Here is an 18,796-nt window from a genome sequence, read left to right on the forward strand (position 1 = left end):
AGTGGGGATTTTATTATATTATTTGTACAAAGTCGCATTTTAATACAGATTTCAGACTTAATGCATTTACCTTTCAGCAAAGCAAAATATTTAACAAATTTAGCTAATGCAATAACTGTGTATTTATTATAAGTTTGGATATATGCAATTGACTGCTCTTAAACTGAGATATCCCACAGCTACATATGCCCATATTCTTAATATTCTTGTCGATAAATCAGTGCTATTTAAGTGTTTCTTAATCATATCGAATGATAATGAGAAAAAGTTGATCGTGATTATTTCAGTAAATCTTTATCGAATTCATTATATGCTGCATGCGATCAAACCGCGATTTTATCAGGAGGTTAATATCAAACGTAGATAAAAATTTAAGACGATATAATAGCTTATAACAAGGTATTTTGTAATAAAAGGTGTATGTAACTTCAGTTGCATGCACGTGCTCAACAGAATCATACACATAACTAAATGAATATGATTAAGCACCGGACAGCTATATTCCAAATGAACCGTAGTAACTTATGGCATAAGGATCTTTTGAATAATGACGTATACTCTAATACTACGTTATAGGATTAATTTATGAAATTGTTTCAGATAGTGGAATTGATTGTTGGAGTTCTGTGGTTATTATCACCTTTGTCCAATAATATGGCATATTTAGATTGAGGAAGCTTAGTTAGTCAATCACTATCTCACCAAAGAAGTGATTATATTGGTTTTGTAATGGGAACCAACTTTCTTATCTTCCTGTTATATATATCATCCGGTAAGTTTTTAAAAATATTTCAATTTTTTATCTTATTTTATCTTTTATTTTATTTTTCACAATATTAGGTTTATTTTTGTTAAGTTCCAAATTTAGTTACATCAGCTTGAAAATAATATGCACAATGCATTTTGATAGAAATTACATTTGTGAAAATTGCATGTGTTTAAAGGTTGTAGTTCGGTACCAGGATAACAATACAGAGGTAATCATGGTAATGAAATGATAAAAAAGTAATTCAATTCAAATATACAAACTTGCTGTAATTTAGATATTCAACAAGTCGTTTGATGCAAATTACCGGAATTTAAAATATATGTTTTATACAGATACGGAAATTATCAGGAAAGATTTGCAAAACGTTTTGATAGTGATACAAAAGATGTACACGTAGATGGGCGATTGTTTTATCTCTATTCAGAGAATTTTGTCTTGATGAAAAATCGTTGATAGTCTCCAATGTTTGATTGAATTCGATCACAACTTTTCTAGACTCTAGACGATTTTAGAGGTGTTTTTTTTTATATTATCCATATTAAGTCCATTACTAGAGCTCTCCTATTATATATAGACACTTGTACACTTTTAACGACCATGTGTTGATCTCATTTGGAATTGTGTGTTCCACCTAATTTTTGTTTATTTTTAAAAACAAATAAGTTGACATTATGTGAAATGAGTTAATAGTTATCAAAGATACCAGACTTATAATTCTAAACATCACACACGCGTTTCGTCTACATAAGATTCATCAGTGACGCTCAGATCGAAAAAAAAGTTTAAGAGCCAAAACAAGTACAAAGTTGAAGAGCATTTAGAATCATTAAGATTCATGTATAATCTGGAAAACTTAAAGATTCTGGAGCAAATTATATATCATCGTAAAATAATAATAATAATAATAATAATAAAAATAATAATAATAATAATAATAATAATAATAATACAAAAGTATATAAAGACAGCTGCCCAGAGCCTTCAGTTAAATATGATTAGGAACAAATATGGTGGATCTTAATATCATCTAACTTAATCAAAGGTTAGTTGGAAGCAATTAATGGAGTCAGACAATAAAACCAAATATGCCGACAGTAAAATGAAGGTTTATAGGAAAGTATGAAGGGAGTGGGTTTATAACATTATTACAATGTGTAAATAAATGAGACGTTTAATAAAACAATTTTTCACAACTTAATATCTCAGTCGGCTTGACATGAAAAAAAGAAACTATGTGCGACAGATTGTTTCAGATCAAAAGATCAATTCAATTTCCATCAAACATGATAATACTAATAAATTTAGTTCAATTTAGTATTACTTATTAATCTCCTTTCAGAAATCCATTTATTAACGTCAAACTATTAATGAAAAAATATAAGATGTTTCATATGAGTCTACCCTTTATCTATGTAAATTTTGTCCCCACAGTATATGTTATCATACGTAGGGTCTCATTTCTGTTTCATTCCTGATAACACTCGTCTATAAGATGAGTTAAGCATACAATCTCATACCTCATTACCTCTTCGGTAAAAGTAACTAATAAATTAGTTGTTTCAACCACCTTAAAGTCCAACAAACTTGATTCACTTTGTGAACAGATAAGATTGTAAGAAACAATTCAATCATATCAAAAAAGTAAATGATTTATATGTATACAATGTATCATTCATTATACTTGACAAAAGAAAGGATGCTTTTGTCTGAAAAATTTATAGCAATTTAATTAGGTGTATCTTTCTTTTGTTGTATCTGCGGTACTTTTCTATCCTTGTGTTACAAACCAAATGTTTAGAATACTTAACTGGTGTAAAACTCAATACGAGTATTTTCCTCAATGTGAAAAAGTAAAGAGATGTGCTTTGATTGCCAATAAAACAACGTTCACCAAAGTGTTACAACTACTGGTCCTAGGCCTAATATGAGCAAAACTCGTGTTGTATACGTTACGACGTATATTAAACAAGACGAAAAGACAAATAGACAAATAAGAGTACACAAAACAAAACTTAGAAGACTAAAGCAAACCAACACGAACCGAAAGGTGCTTTGGAATTATTAGCATATCTGCAGACCATGTGGCATTTAAAATTTATGTATACAAACACAGTCAACATAAATGAAAACACGAGTAAAATGATAATTTGACATCAAGTTTTACATATAAACCTAATTGCTGGTTAACAGCCTAGAAGTGTAAAATTGTATATTGACAACAACACTACAGTACTGACAGGATGATTTGTTGTACAAAAGGTAGCATTTGCGTAGCAAAAATACTTATCTACAAATTATTTTTGCATTATATATTTACATATTTCATACTAAGGTATGCATTTAAGATGTTGTTGTTTATTGTGTGTGCCTTTTATAAATCACCTTTCAAAAGAAGTTTGATTCACCACCGAATGTTGTATTAAAAGACAAAATATATTCATAGAAAATTTCGTGTTAGATTAATTTACAGATATTGGACCTTGAATGTTGGTAATTTCTTTAGACAATCATTCCTCCGTGTGATTAAATAAAGACGAAAGTAGAAATAGGTCAAAAGTAACATAGACGAAAATATAATGTTATGATAAATATTGTCTTTTACCTGAAATGCATTGCTCCATTATGTGCACAATTATTTTTTTCAATAATTGGGACAAAGTGATTTTGACAACTATGATTACAAACTGTTCTTCGCAGAACTTTGTGTTTTGGTTGTCATAATTTATTGCGACACAATAATGGTAACTCAATATTTACTTTTTATTAACTTACCTTCAACAAATTTAGTATGTCAGTGAATTTGATCTACATGTATGTGTTCGACAGATGAACATAGCGATTTGTTCCCAATTATATCAGTATGAATTTGGTTGTGCACGACTTTGTGTACTCAATACCGGTATATGCTGTGCGTCGCGATGTGCGTGATTAATCAATATATGTTCAAACTTTATTCTCCGAAATGTGATGGCTTACCTTCAGTACTTCCATAAAGCCATCCTAATAAACCTCAACATATGAAATTAAAAAAAATTTCGTTAACCTAAACAAAACTTAAATCTATATTTAACAATGGAATTCTAAATAATATTACAAGGAACGTTTTTCTTTTTATACTTTTTTTGCATGTTCCATAGCCTTTCAAGATATTTCTAAAGATAACAGATTTTCTATTTAATAACAAGCTTATTAAGTTAATAGAAGGATTGGCAAGACAATCTTAATATGTTTTATGCTGCAGAGGAGTAAATGTATTTACCTATTAATACTTTGTATAAAGTTCTTGCTTTATAATGATATTCGCTATTGACTTTACTGATATGAATTATAATCACTGATTGAATCGCATGATCTTATTTATAAATATTTTTTAATGATCACACTATCATGTTTTGCAGGAATGTACAGCTGAATAACATTTTATGTAAGGTACATCATTTAAAACTCATTCAAAAAATTGTTGTATGAATACAGAATATAGTTCCGGTTTTTCAGAACAAAACAGATTTTTTCATATACTGATTTTTAAACGAACTATAAAAATGTAAACTTCAAAAATGTGCATTTGTTCCACTCTTCTACCATTAAAGTATTAAGAGTCTTCTTTTTCGTTTTTGCCAAAGAATTAGGTGCATTTTTTTTGTTATTACTAAGTATAATAGTTTTATTTGCAACATACTTATGATTGATGTGAATAAAGATAAATCTTCAATGGTTAATAAATATTGAATGAACGAAGAAATGTCTCTAATGTGAATGTTCAAACTTGAGTTAACTCAGTCATATACTCAGTATAGAGGATTCATGTTTGTTGTTGTTTCAATGGCCGCCAGGATGTGAACATTCAGTTTATTTTTTATGACTTTACATAACGCGCTCATTCTTAATTCATATAAAGAATAATCTTATTGCAATCCTTCGGTTATAAAAATTCTTATCCATGAGGTACAATTTCTTGTAAATGTCATTGATTATATTTTATGTAACTATTGAAAGGAAGCCCGTCTTATTGAGAAATACTATTTCACTTAGAAAGAGTTTTTACTCGTGCCATGAAAGGTTGTTAACAACTTATGACGCTAATTTAATGGCCAATTTGAATTTTTGTCGCATTCTGCAGTAAAGTATTGGTAAACATTGCATTTGTGCGTCAAAGTGAGAAAAGGAATTATAAATCTTGAATTTACGAGTTGTTTTGGTTATTCTCATTTTATTCAGCTTGTATATTGACAACTTCAAAGCAGTTCCATGATTTAAGCTATTTTAACAATGATTGAATGAAATTTATGCTCTTATCCTCAATGCATAAACGGCTAATGTTGAAAAATCTTCAGTTGTTTATATTCGTTACACAAATGCAGTATGCACTATTTGACACTAAAAGTGACGCAAACAACTTTCAAATCAACCAATCGCCCAAAAGATGTTAGAAAATAAACGAACAACAAACCTACGCCAATGACAAGTCAACCTAGTGGAAATCCGGTACTTTTCCCCCTAGATGTCATTACATAGTGTGATTGATACGTATAAACATTAATGTTGCAGTAATCTTCTATTTGTTATAAATACCACACTTCATTAAACAGGGATATTGGATGTGGCTTCGATGAAATGTAACTTTGTATGAATAAAGATCCTTTCTGTTTTTGCTTTTTGTGAGATAGTCTGTTTGCCGTATAGATATTTGTTTATTTTTTGCAAAATATTATGCTTGTTGTCACAATTTACCACAATATAGCCAATGAATATTTAACGACTTCGAGTTTGTCCGCCATTATAAGAGAAAAAACATACGTCTTGAAATGTTAAAATAATTTGTTTTCCCAAACGTCATTGCATTGGATCGACCATCGTAGGATTAACGTCACTCGTGTAAACCCCAAAATGGTTTGCAAACTGCCGATGCATATACTCTATCTCTTTCTTTATCCTTTGATTTGAAATAATATAATGATCTTTCACAAATTCTTTATCTTACTTTGATGTAGGTAATGTACATACCAGTATGTATTGTTGTTTTCACAACTAATTGGTGGTTATCAAAACGGGTTTCTTTTTAAGTTGAAGATGTAAGTAGTTTTCAATATTACCTATTAACTCTGCATGTCTCTACCGCATAGTAATCTATGTTATCAAACACGTTCCAGCATTTTTATAAAAGGTATAAGTGCAAGGTGGTAAAATAAACAAAGCCAACTATCCATTTGTAAGAGAACGCTTGAAATGTTATATATAACGTTGAAGTAAGAACAAAAATCAATTTTGAAGTCTTAAGTTTACTGTGATCGAGAACAAAACAGATCTTTTAAGTTAAATGTAAATAAACACAGCCAATGCATGTCCAAAATCCTTAATCATATTAACACATTGCTGACATTTTCAAATATATCTGTTAACATTGTATACATAACTTTGAAGTTATCTGCCTCTCTTTGTGCGGTTTTTCTCGCATACGGTTAAAGGCACCGTTCCTCTTGTGATCATACAAGTAATCACTAAGGTTAACGTTATTTTGTTAAGAGTGTTGCCATCAGTAACTGTTGTTACTAATGCAGCTCCTGGGATATTGCAATAAATTCTAGAAAGAATTCTAAATATGAACATTTGAATAACAAAAATTTGACTTAAGTTTCATTTAGATATTGCAGTTTTGAGCCCTTCAGCTTGGTCACTGGTCAATCAAAACGCCGTACCGCTGATATAACAGTGGTATAAACACACGAAGTCGCTCATGTTAGTACGGATTGAAAAACTCTTAAAAGTTGCCTCTCGTGTAAAATACATTGAGATGAAATCGTTCCAACATATTTTAAAGTCTTAGTTGGTTCTTCGTTGTCTCATCAAATTTGGTTCTTCTTTGTCTCTTCGAACTTGTTTCTGCGTTGTTTCATCTGCTTTTTTCTTCGTTGTCTTATCGAACTTGGTTCTTCGTTTTGTCCCGTAGGTGTTTTTCTTCGTTGAATCATCGGATTCCGTTTTTTATTGTCGTATATATTGAACTTGCTTCTTCGTTGTCACGTTAGCAAGTGTAGACTCCCTATATACATCTCAAAAGGAAGTTGAATTAGCAACAAGAAATGAATTCATATAAGGTGAAATTTTCTTTTGTGCACGTTTAATGCATATTTCTGAACATGGCTAATTTCTTCTATTCAAATTTCATTATCATATGCTCTTTATAGTTTATACAATGTTTCAGTGATTGTCATTTTGTTACTATATGACATGAAATAATTAACCAAGTCTGTATTCTGTTTCGTAGCTGAACTTGCGGCACGAAATTCCAAGGAAGCCAATAATAGAAACCTGTTAATAAAATAAATGGCACTAAATATCGAGTTACAAACCGTGGTAATGCAACAACAATGTCTAATGAAACTATTCATGATTGAAAAAGATGTTTTGTTGTGTGACATAGAAATCAAAACATGCTGTGATGAATGCTAAACAGAATATATAACGAGCTATATTCAGCATTACAAGGCAAATGTATGTTTAGAGGTACAAGTCTGGAGGTGGCGAAACAAACAATTGCATTGTTATATATGCAAACACAAATACCAAAGGAGGTTTGCTGCGTAGATAATTTGAACTTTAATCTTTCAGTCAGAGCAATTTTACTTTGAAAGACAAAAAACAAAATATTCGGGTGAGAATTTTTTTGAAAAGAAAACATATTTTTGTAAAATAAGATATCAATAATGGTATACCAGGGATGAAAAATTAAAATAAATGAACAATATATTGATGGATGTTGAGATTTAATATCTACACTCGTATTAAACGTACATGTATTGTCACAATTTTAAAGAATGATAAATAAAACGACATACTTAGTTTCGTCCGTTGGTTCAATTTTAATAGACTATTATTAGATGCACGATCTTTTTATTATTTGTTAGAAGCTTTGAACTTGCTGTCAGTTAACAGCGAGTACTCTTCAGATCTGTACCTTATGTCTTTTTGTTTTTGGGATATTCAAGTACCCGTCCACGTCCACTTATATATATATATGTTTGTCCACCTGAAGAGTTAAGCCTTTTTCAACAGATTTTTATATTTAGTTCTTATGTTGTACTGTTATACCACTGTCACAGGATAGGGCCGGGAGGGTTGGGATCCCGCTAACACGTTTAACCCCGCCACATTCTGTCTGTATGTGCCTGTCCCAAGCCAGGAGCCTGTAATTCAGTGGTTGTCGTTTGTTTATGTGTTACATATTTGTTTTTCGTTCATTTCTTGTACATAAATAAGGCCGTTAGTTTTCTCGTTTGAATTGTTTTACACTGTTTCGGGGCCTTTTATAGTTAAATATGCGGTATGGGCTTTGATCATTGTTGAAGGCCGTACGTAGACCTATAGTTATTTATTTCTGTGTTATGTTGGTCTCTTGTGGAGAGTTGTCTCACTGGCAATCATACCACATCTTCTTCTTTTTTAAAATTATATATGTTGATTATCAGTTTTGAAACATAATTAAAAATTTTATAGCATTCCATAACTTCATTTATTTGTTTCTAAGACGAACCAGTCAAACTTCTTTCCCGTAGTTCAAAATGACAAATCATGTGTAACGTGGTGATTGCCATCTGTAGGTATGTGCCTTTCCCAAGTCAGGAGCCTGTATAATTCAGTGGTTGTCGTTTGTTGCTATGTAAACATATATTTTTTGTGTATTTTTTTTTATATCAATTAGGCAATAAGTTTTTCTTGTTTAAATTGCTTTACATTTTGTCATTTTGGGACCTTTTATAGCTGGCTATGCGGAATGGGCTTTGCGTTTAATCCCGCTGCAAATGTTTGCACCTGTCCTAAGTCAGGAATCTGATGTACAGTAGTTGTCGTTTGTTTATGTAATATATACGTGTTTCTCGTTTCTCGTTTTGTTTATATAGATTATACCGTTGGTTTTCCCGTTTGAATGGTTTTACACTAGTAATTTTGGGGCCCTTTATATAGCTTGTTGTTCGGTGTGAGCCAAGGCTCCGTGTTGAAAGCCGTACTTTAACCTATAATGGTTTACTTTTTAAATTGTTACTTGGATGGAGAGTTGTCTCATTGGCACTCACACCACATCTTCCTATATCTATTTGCTCATTGTTGAAGGCCGTATGGTGACCCAAATTATTAATGCCTGTGTCTTAAATTGCCTCTTGTGAAGAGTTGTCTCATTGGCAATCATACCACATCTTTTTATATTTAATTGCGATTGGTTACTTGTATTTTGACAACAAATGCATATGAAAATGAACATGCTGTGTATTTACGTACGCACAATCTACACAAAGTAAATCCAAATAAAAATTATTTACTAGTATTATCACTAATAAGTTTCAATTAATAACAGTAATTCGCGTTTACAGTCAGGATCCTACTTCGTCAAAATTATCTCCCCATTACGCCAGTTCATTTTCACAATCGTAGAAACGGAAGCCATTGTAGGGATGACGCGCTACAAATTTTGCTCCTGGAAACCGATAAATTTATCCACAGTGCACCATAACGATCCCTATATGTCAGTTGTATTTTTAAAGACAAATGTATCAACTAGCTAATGAGCATCAGTTGATAATCTTGTCTGCATTGATTCAACTTAAAACTATTGTCTGATCGGTTGTCAGGTGGAATTTTCGAAAATTCATAAACATTTAAAAAAATTCTAACTAAATATTTTGTGGAAGGGCACACGAGATTTTTTTAGTGTATGAAGACTTAAACTCTAGTTATCAGACACAAAAAAATAGAATTTTTCGAAGATATGCATTTTCATCATCCAACTTGAAAGACTGTCGTCAAGTACTTTCAGTAAAAAAAAAGCTATTCGAACACACCTTCTCTGTTTTTGTGACTCATTAGATAGGTATTTCACTTGACCTATATATTTCATCTTTTAGTACTGTAATTTTTTTGTGTTATAACGTCAACCTGTAGCTTTAATATATAAAAATAATAGAATCTGAAGCGAGACGATGTATGAAATATTCTTACTTTGTACGATATCAAGAAAAAATACTCAACTCAAACACGCCCTAACATAAAAAGGTGCACTCGATTTTCTCTTTTCGATACAATTGTTACCCATTTTTTGGAATTTTTTTTTCAGTCACATAATGGAAGAGCATACACGAAAATTACTGAACTTATAGATTAATATGTTTTCGGTCCGTCGTAATTTTTTCAAAAAAATCGGAGGTTATGCATTTTTGTCATCTAACTTGAAAGATACCCTGTCGTCGACTTGATACCTAATTGTTCTGTTTAACTATGAACTAGATAAGTTGAAAACTTATGCAAATGGTGTTTTTAAAATAAAACACCTCGTAATTGAGAAAAAAATTGCAATTTTATTTGTTTCTATTAACTTTTCAAAATTTTGTCACTATAGTAAAAAATATAGTAAACTTTTATCGCCTTCTCTAATAAAGAGCTTCGATTCTTTTGTTCTATTTCAACCTGGTTTCCGACTGTTTAATCACCTGGCTGTAATATATTTTATATCACAAAAATCTATTTTACATATCATTAGATGAATGTCTCTGTTAGATGCTATTATTTTTTTTTACCCAACAACTATTGTAAATAAGTCTGCTACCAGGATGTGTTTCTCTTGCTTAGAAGATTTTAAGGCTTAATTTGCTCATAGTGTGCCTGTATTTACAGTTATAAAAATGATTTACGAAGGACGCCAAAAAACATTACAGACTCAAGGGAGTATAATTACCATAGTTGACGCAGGCAATTTTAAACTCAAAAGACACACACACAAAAAAAAGAAATAAGACAATACTGCACCATTGGTAAAGAAATAAGGCAATAACGCACTTAGGCTAAACGAAAGAAGACAATGTCGTACATGGTCAAACAAATAAAGACAATGCCATGCCATGGATAAAGAAAAACACATCCACAAAATATTTTCATATGTTTTAAGCGTTTGAATGCTGGCTCATTGAGCTGTACCTGATGGATTCTCATTATATATCTACTCAGAAAACTAAGCATTGAGCAAAACTAACTCTATCATTAACCGGGGTTGAACTCAGATGTACATGAGGGATTTTCTACAGAATAACTTTATTCCTGGTTATTAAAACACAATCTTTTAAGAAAAGATGAAAAAACTACCAAATTCCAAAGAGAGTGTTTTGGTGGAAGCAATGACACACAAAACTTAGTGGAGATGTCATATTTGACAGCATATTCTTAGTTATGTAAATCCGATTTAATTGATTTACCAGCATCCAGTGCTACAAGGGAAATATCGGACGGAAACTTTGCAACATATTTTCATAAACGTTTATCGGATTTCCCATGACTACTGCACGAGTTGTAATTCTATTACAATTTGATCCTCTTGTCAAACAGAACAAAATATCGATGCTTAAAATTATCAAGTTTGATAAAGCTAAGGGTAAAAGTCGTTTAACTTATTGATACCAATTCTTACGTGCTGACAAAAAATTAAAGCTACAAGATCCAAATAATATTTACCGAATTCATAAAACTATTAAAATGTCATTTAGCGAAACAAAATGTCATTGGCCTTTCCCGATTTTTCTAATCAAAATGAAACGATAATGAAATACACTTAAATCAATTACAGCCGAAAAATGTGTATGTTGGTGCTCAAATTAAACTTGAAGCGGATTTAATTGCGTTTGATTATTCCTAAAAGCAGAAAACAAATCAAATCTTTAAAAATTAATAAGGATAAATTTCTAAAAATTGTAAACGCTTTTGAAACTCAAAATTACGCAACGTTATAGTGTAGGCTGTTGTTATCTCAAATTGAGGCAAGTGAATACAAACACAGTCTATAGAAAAATAACGAATCACATGGACTATTCAAAATATTGTTGACTTCCTAAAAAAAGTACCATTGTTACATTAAATGCGCATTCATACGCATTTGCTGATTTTCGTTCAAGTACATGTTTTCCTAACTATAGATTACAAATAAAAGATTAGTAGACAAGAGAAGATGTGGTATATGAGTGCCAAAGAGAAAACTCTCCGTTCAAGTACCAATTTGTAAAATTAATTATTATTATAGGTCACGGAACGGTCTTCAACACGTAGTCTTGGCTCACACCGAACATATCATATTTAAATAACAGCATCCCAAGCTTGGAAGTGAGAAATATTGACGATACCAAGATAGATAATATGAATAAGACAGCCACCAATGACGACATAAATATGATAACAATAATTTCACGAGTGAATATTTTTTCGAGAGACGCTAATCCTGAAATATGTTATATATATATATATATTAAATAATACTTCCAATCATTGTTTCCATGACATACCCATAATTATTCTCAAACTAAGTTGAGATACTTTCATTCCAAGGTTTATCTTTTTTTTTAAATCGAAAGCAATAAAGGAGCGAAAACTGGACAATTTCGCTGTTTAAAGCATTTTATTAAGTCACATATGCATATGGTTTATGCTATTTTTCACTGATTGCAGATACATACCATGCGCGTTCTGTAATTTAAGATGATTTCAGTAAATATCAACTAGTATTAGAGAACCAGGATAAACATTCATAGATTCAGATTCAATAGTTTATTAAAGTCTCACCACATACAACATGATTAAAACAAGATACAATTATAAAATTAATTATACAGTAAACATAGTTAAAACAATTAAATACATGTATGTGCCATTCTTAAAAGAATTATGAGAGACTATTAAAATAAAAATAATACTTATTCATTTTATAAAATACTACAAATACAGTAGTTATGATATATAATACTGTTTTCCTTGTTAAAATGTTATTGCAGGTTTTGGCAACAATATTACAAATATTGGTATTTTTAAAGATATATATAAATTTTTCTTCATGAGACAAGTTTAAAAATATATCATTATGACATGTAATATATCAATAAAAAGAGCATGTCTTAGATCTTCATACAAGGGACAATTTAAAAGTACATGTTTTTCATCCTCTGAAATATTGCAGTTAAAACAGACTCTTTCGTCTAGATTTTTTTTCCATATGTACCATTAGTACACTGATTAATTGGTTTCCATGATCCTGTTTATATCAAAGAACCAATAAGTCCAAGGTGACCGAAGTGCTGAAACAATAACATTTGAATAAGTAAGACTTGACTGATGATTCTTATACCAAAAAATACACTTCTATTGTTTTATTGTGTTTTACAAGTGTTGTTTGTTTGACATATACCCTCATCTCCATCATAGTATCGTATACCAATTTCTCTTTTCATTCGTACTTCTAATTTCCCAATTGGTCAACCTTTATTTTACATAAACAAGGCAGTTAGTTTTCTCGACCTTTTTAGCTCACCTATCCCGAAGGGACAAGTGAGCTAATGCCATCACTTGGCGTCCGTCGTCGTCCGTCGTCTGTCGTCGTCTGTCGTCGTCGTCTGTCGTCGTCGTCTGTCGTCGTAAACTATTTCAAGAATCTTCTCCTCTGAAACTATTGGGCCAAATACTTTCAAACTTTAACTGAATGTTCCTTAGGGTATCTTATTTATAAATTGTATCCGAAGTTTTGATCTATCAACAAACATGGTCGCCATTGCTAAAAATAGAACATAGGGGTCAAATGCAGTTTTTGGCTTATAACTCAAAAACCAAAGCATTTAGAGCAAATCTGACATGAGGGTAATATTGTTTATCAGGTCAATTTCTATCTTCCCTGAAATTTTCAGACGAATCAGACAACCCGTTGTTGGGTTGCTGCCCCTGAATTGGTAATTTTAAGGAAATTTTGCTGTTTTTGGTAATAATCTTGAATATTATTATAGATAGAGATAAACTGTAAACAGGAATAATGTTCAGCAAAGTAAGATTTACAAATAAGTCAACATGACGGAAATGGTCAGTTGACCCCTTTAGGAGTTATTGCCCTTTATAGTCAATTTTTAACCATTTTTCGTAAATCTTAGTAATCTTTTACAAAAATCTTCTCCTCTGAAACTACTGGGCCAAATACTTCCAAACTTTAACTGAATGTTCCTTAGGGTATCTAGTTTGTAAATTGTATCCGAAGTTGTGATCTATCAACAAACATGGTCGCCATTGCTAAAAATAGAACATAGGGGTCAAATGCAGTTTTTGGCTTATAACTCAAAAACCAAAGCATTTAGAGCAAATCTGACATGGGATAATATTGTTAATCAGGTCAAGATCGATCTGCCCTGAAATTGTCAGATGAATCAGACAACCTGTTGTTGGGTTACTGCCCCTGAATTGGTAATTTTAAAGAAATTTTGCTGTTTTTGGTTATTATCTTGAATATTATTATAGATAGAAATAAACTGTAAACAGCAATAATGTTCAGCAAAGTAAGATTTACAAATAAGTCAACATGACGGAAATGGTCAGTTGACCCATTTAGGAGTTATTGCCCTTTATAGTCAATTTTAACCATTTTTCGTAAATCTTAGTAATCTTTTACAAAAATCTTCTCCTCTGAAACTACTGGGCCAAATACTTCCAAACTTTAATTGAATGTTTCTTAGGGTATCTAGTTTGTAAATTTTATCCGAAGTTATGATCTATCAACAAACATGGTCGCCATTGCTAAAAATAGAACATAGGGGTCAAATGCAGTTTTTGGCTTATAACTCAAAAACCAAAGCATTTAGAGCAAATCTGACGTTGGGTAATATTGTTTATCAGGTCAAGATCTATCTGCCCTGAAATTTTCAGATGAATCAGACAACCTGTTGTTGGGTTGCTGCCCCTGAATTGATAATTTTAAGGAAATTTTGCTGTTTTTGTTTATTATCTTGAATATAATTATAGATATAAATAAACTGTAAACAGCAATAATGTTCAGCAAAGTAAGATCTTCAATTAAGTCAATTGACCAAAATTGTCAATTGACCCCTTAAAGATTTATTGCCCTTTAAAGACTTTTTTCACAATTTGTTCATCATGTTGACTTACTTTAAATAATCTTCTCCTTTGAAACTGCTGTATCAATTTCAGCCAAACTTAGGCTAAATGAGTTTCAGAGTATCTAGTATAAATTTTATATTTTATTTCCTTGTATGTCAAGAAACATAGCTCCTATGGCTAAAATAGAACATAGGAGAAAATGATTATTTTTTTTGTTTTTTTAAGAAAATAGGACGATCCAAAAAACATTTAAATAAATTGAAAAGCCAAAATAATCATTGATGAGAGATTTAACCAAAAGAATTAAGGTGAGCGATTCAGGCTCTTGAGAGCCTCTTGTTTCTTTTCTTTTTTAGTGACCTATAGTTGTTAATGTCTGTGTCATTTTGGTCTTTTGTGGATAATTGTCTCATTGGCAATCATACCACATCTTCTTTTTTTATACTTAACCGCTTTGAGAATTGTAATCTCGTAACTTTACAACTGTTAAAGACAGACATCTGAAATACGTTTGTATAATGTACTATTGTGAGATATCAGTCTACATAATCTTTATATTAATGATCTTTAACTGTGTCGTTTGGTCTCTGGTGGAGAGTTTTACCATCTTATTTTTATAACTCCTCGTCGTTTACAGTACAAAAAGGGCGTTTAGATATAATGCCGTAATTGCGTACCATCTTATTTGAAAACGTTTTATTTCATTTGTTTTAACATTTTGAAGTTCGTAGGTTTGTTATTAACATTGAGTTATGTGCTAACATTATATATGAAACATTAAGCATTTACAGTGCTACTGCTGTGCAATTTGTCAGTTCCGTCTTATCATTTTGGCTCATTTAAGTTTATGCTATCGAAAAATTACGAAACAATTAACATGTTACACATTTTTTGTTGTAAAACTGCAAGAGGGAAATTGTTAACGTTTACTTAGTAACATATTGACAACTAATCCGTCTGTGTTGTCTGATGAAGGTGATAGCTGAAGAAAATTAATGAGCCTTACTGTTCGGGTAATTCTTTGAAAGATTACTATATGTAATTACATGTGATCGTTGTAAAGTGGTAATAAATCATACATAAATTTATTACATCGCTTTATCAGACAAGTTTGATGTCGATTAATTTATAGAAGTGGTATAATTTATATTTTTGTACGATAAAGAAAGAATTTTAATTGATTTTTGTTCTTTGTACGTCTTGGGTTTTAATGAAATGTGACGTACGGGGTATATATACTTCAATTAGACAGCAACTTGTCGACAACACATATCTAAAAGACATCTGGAGAGCCAAATATGTCAAGGTAAAAAACGTCGACAAAAATCTGGATTGTTACAATGATGAAAAAAAAGTAAAGAAAAACATCTCCAGATACTATAAATCAAATAATGGCTTTGTTCGTATTTCAGCTTACCTGTTTTCCAAACTGTCTATTGAAAATAATGAAAATGGCGTTTGAAGCAAACTTCAATTTCTATATTTAAACGTTCTTTATCTTTTACAAATAGTGACTTGGATGGCACTCTTCTTATATCTATTTTAGTTCTGATATTGTAACGACATAACAAGAGTATCCTCTGATTTATTCTGGTTTAATAAGAAGTAAGCTTTGTTGTATAATGTTACTTTTAAGTTACATTTTCTACAACTAAATTCCCTTTCATCCTTTCGTCGCTAGTTAATTAACTTTACTGTTGACATGACTTATCAATTAAACATTTATCTATTGTCCTACACTGAAGTCACCTTTCTTGATAAACATTTATCTATGGAGTATTTTAGAGCCAAACGTTTTGTACTGCATAAAAAATAAAGTATTGTTCGGCACGAAAATATACTTGTTCTGGAGACCGACCGACTTAAGTTATCTTTTTCTTTGGAAGAATGCAATTTTAGTTTTAACCTAAAGATAAAACATAATTGACTGGAAATCGAGTATTTTACTTAGGAATCATACTGCAATCAAGTACGATTAAGGATGATATGAAAAAAATATCATGTGTAATTATTAGAGGCATTAAAACAATCTGGAACGGAGACACACGACAGACATACCCTGAACATTTTGTATCTTGACTAACTTTCCCCATGTATTGTAAAGTGTTAAAGTTTGTGACTTTTTGTTATAGCGTCATTTACAGATTTGTAAATATGATCAAAGACTGTATTAGTGAAAGACAGGCTCATTTATTCACTACAAGCTGAAAAAACCCTTCTGGGAAATTCCTGTTTTATGTCTGCTTTTTTAAGTCGATTAAAATAAGCATGCACATTTTAACACAATCAAAAGAAATTGTTTACTTTTTTAAATTAAAAAGAAAGAAAATGAGAAAATAATTACAAAAATTATTGTCCTTACGGGTTTTTAACACAATTAGATGAAAAATTACTGAATTTAAGTGGAATTTCTCGGTCAACATGCGATGTTCTGACAAAGGGTGTGCCATAACAAAGATATGTATTTTTTTCATTCTTTTTGTTTCAGCATCACAATATTAAAAGCCGAGCTAAAACACATTGCAGGTTTTTTTTCAGCAATATTTCCTTACATATCATAATTTGATAGGCAATTACTTAGAAGTTGTTAATAGAATATTTAAATGAAGTGTTCATTCTTTGGTGTTTTTAATACCTACATGTATTAATTAATTCGGTTGATGAGCATACAATTGAGAATGGAAATGGGAAATGTAACAAAGAGACATTAACCCGACCATAGAGCAGAAAACAGCCATATGCCACCAATGAGCATGTATATAAACCCTCTAAGAAAAGCGAACTTTTAAAGAAAAAGTTTTTTTTGACATAACGTACTTTTAAAAACACGCAGACGATGAAAAATAAACTTTTTAAATTTTGTTCATTCGAACCACTTTTTAGGATTTAACTTTGATAAGATCTCAAAATAAAACTGTTGAAGCCACGGATGTTTAAAGTCTAACTTGTGAAATGTTTAACTCTTTGAAATTGTGTGTACATGCGAAAATTAAGTTTTATGAATGCTTGTGGGGCATGATGACCACCAGCAAACATTTCTGTAGGTACTGCTCAGCGGGGAATTGTAGATTTTTTTTATTTCTTTTTAAATATCTGAGATATGAAAAATATTTAAACTTTGAGTCTTAACAGTAATATATCTGAACCATAATTTATAAGAGTGTGTTTTTCGAGAATGACTGACAGTTTTGGATTACTAATGTCTTCGATAATACGCCACTTGATATTGTTTTTGTATTTCTTTGAACACTTTGACCTCGGGCTTTTTACTTAGCGACAATTGATAGTGGTGAGTTGTCAGATTTAGTTTACAAGGATGAGTATGGATAAAATGGTTAATTATACACCAATGAATATAAATACAGAAACAGAACAAAGCCATGAAAGTTATATCACGTCAACAAAACAAAGCCAGGAAAGACATTTCACGTCAACAGAACAAAGCCAGGAAAGACATATCACGTCAACAAAACAAAGCCAAGAAAGACATATCACGTCAACAGAACAAAGCCAGTAAAGACATATCACGTCAACAAAACAAAGCCAAGAAAGGCATATCACGTCAACAGAACAAAGCCAGGAAAGACATATAACGTCAACAAAACAAAGCAAGGAAAGACATATCACGTCAACAAAACATCTCCTCGTATACTATTTGTCAAAACTCTTTCTTTTTCGTACCTACATTTGTATATACACATGTAGCTTTTAAACTAAGTTGTGAATAATTTGTTACAGAATACACCTTATATCACATCGGAGTTCGTGTTGAGTAGTCTATGGTTTTCTGTTTGTTAACTGAAGTTTGACTGTTCTTATATCGTTACCGTTTATCAGCTATGAAATTGTCAGTTTGTTTTTTACTTGCGACTTTGAATGTTCCTTTGAATTTGTTCTCTTTGACCCAACCTTTTTCAAGCATTGCTTTCATTAACTTTATTTAGAACGTTTATACTAACACGTTCGGGTTTAAATGATGTCTAAGTGGTTCTCAATCCTCACCCTTTAGTCTTGGAGTATTGCAATAACAGAGACAAACGTATAAGAAGAACAAAAACTCAATTGAGAAATAGCACAGTTATGTTTTAAAATAATTCAACTTTTAATCGATGACAGAAGTGACACATA

The 18,796-nt window shown here is 31.1% G+C and overlaps 1 protein-coding gene across 2 annotated transcripts in view; it reads left to right on the top strand.

The window, feature by feature from the left end:
• The first annotated feature begins 511 nt into the window (after positions 1 to 511).
• The window catches only part of LOC134714857 (G-protein coupled receptor GRL101-like), a 92,658-nt gene continuing 74,373 nt past the window's right edge, over positions 512 to 18,796 (top strand). Inside the window, exon 1 of one of the 2 annotated variants that reach the window (XM_063576498.1) lies at positions 512 to 772. In XM_063576498.1, the coding sequence (XP_063432568.1) occupies positions 730 to 772 (43 nt within the window). In that variant the 5' untranslated portion in view covers positions 512 to 729. The remainder of the gene's footprint in view (positions 773 to 18,796) is intronic. The other variant, XM_063576497.1, reaches the window with a different exon arrangement.

The sequence above is a fragment of the Mytilus trossulus genome, chromosome 4 (genome assembly GCF_036588685.1).
Source record: "Mytilus trossulus isolate FHL-02 chromosome 4, PNRI_Mtr1.1.1.hap1, whole genome shotgun sequence".
Classification (NCBI taxonomy): Eukaryota; Metazoa; Mollusca; class Bivalvia; order Mytilida; family Mytilidae; genus Mytilus; species Mytilus trossulus.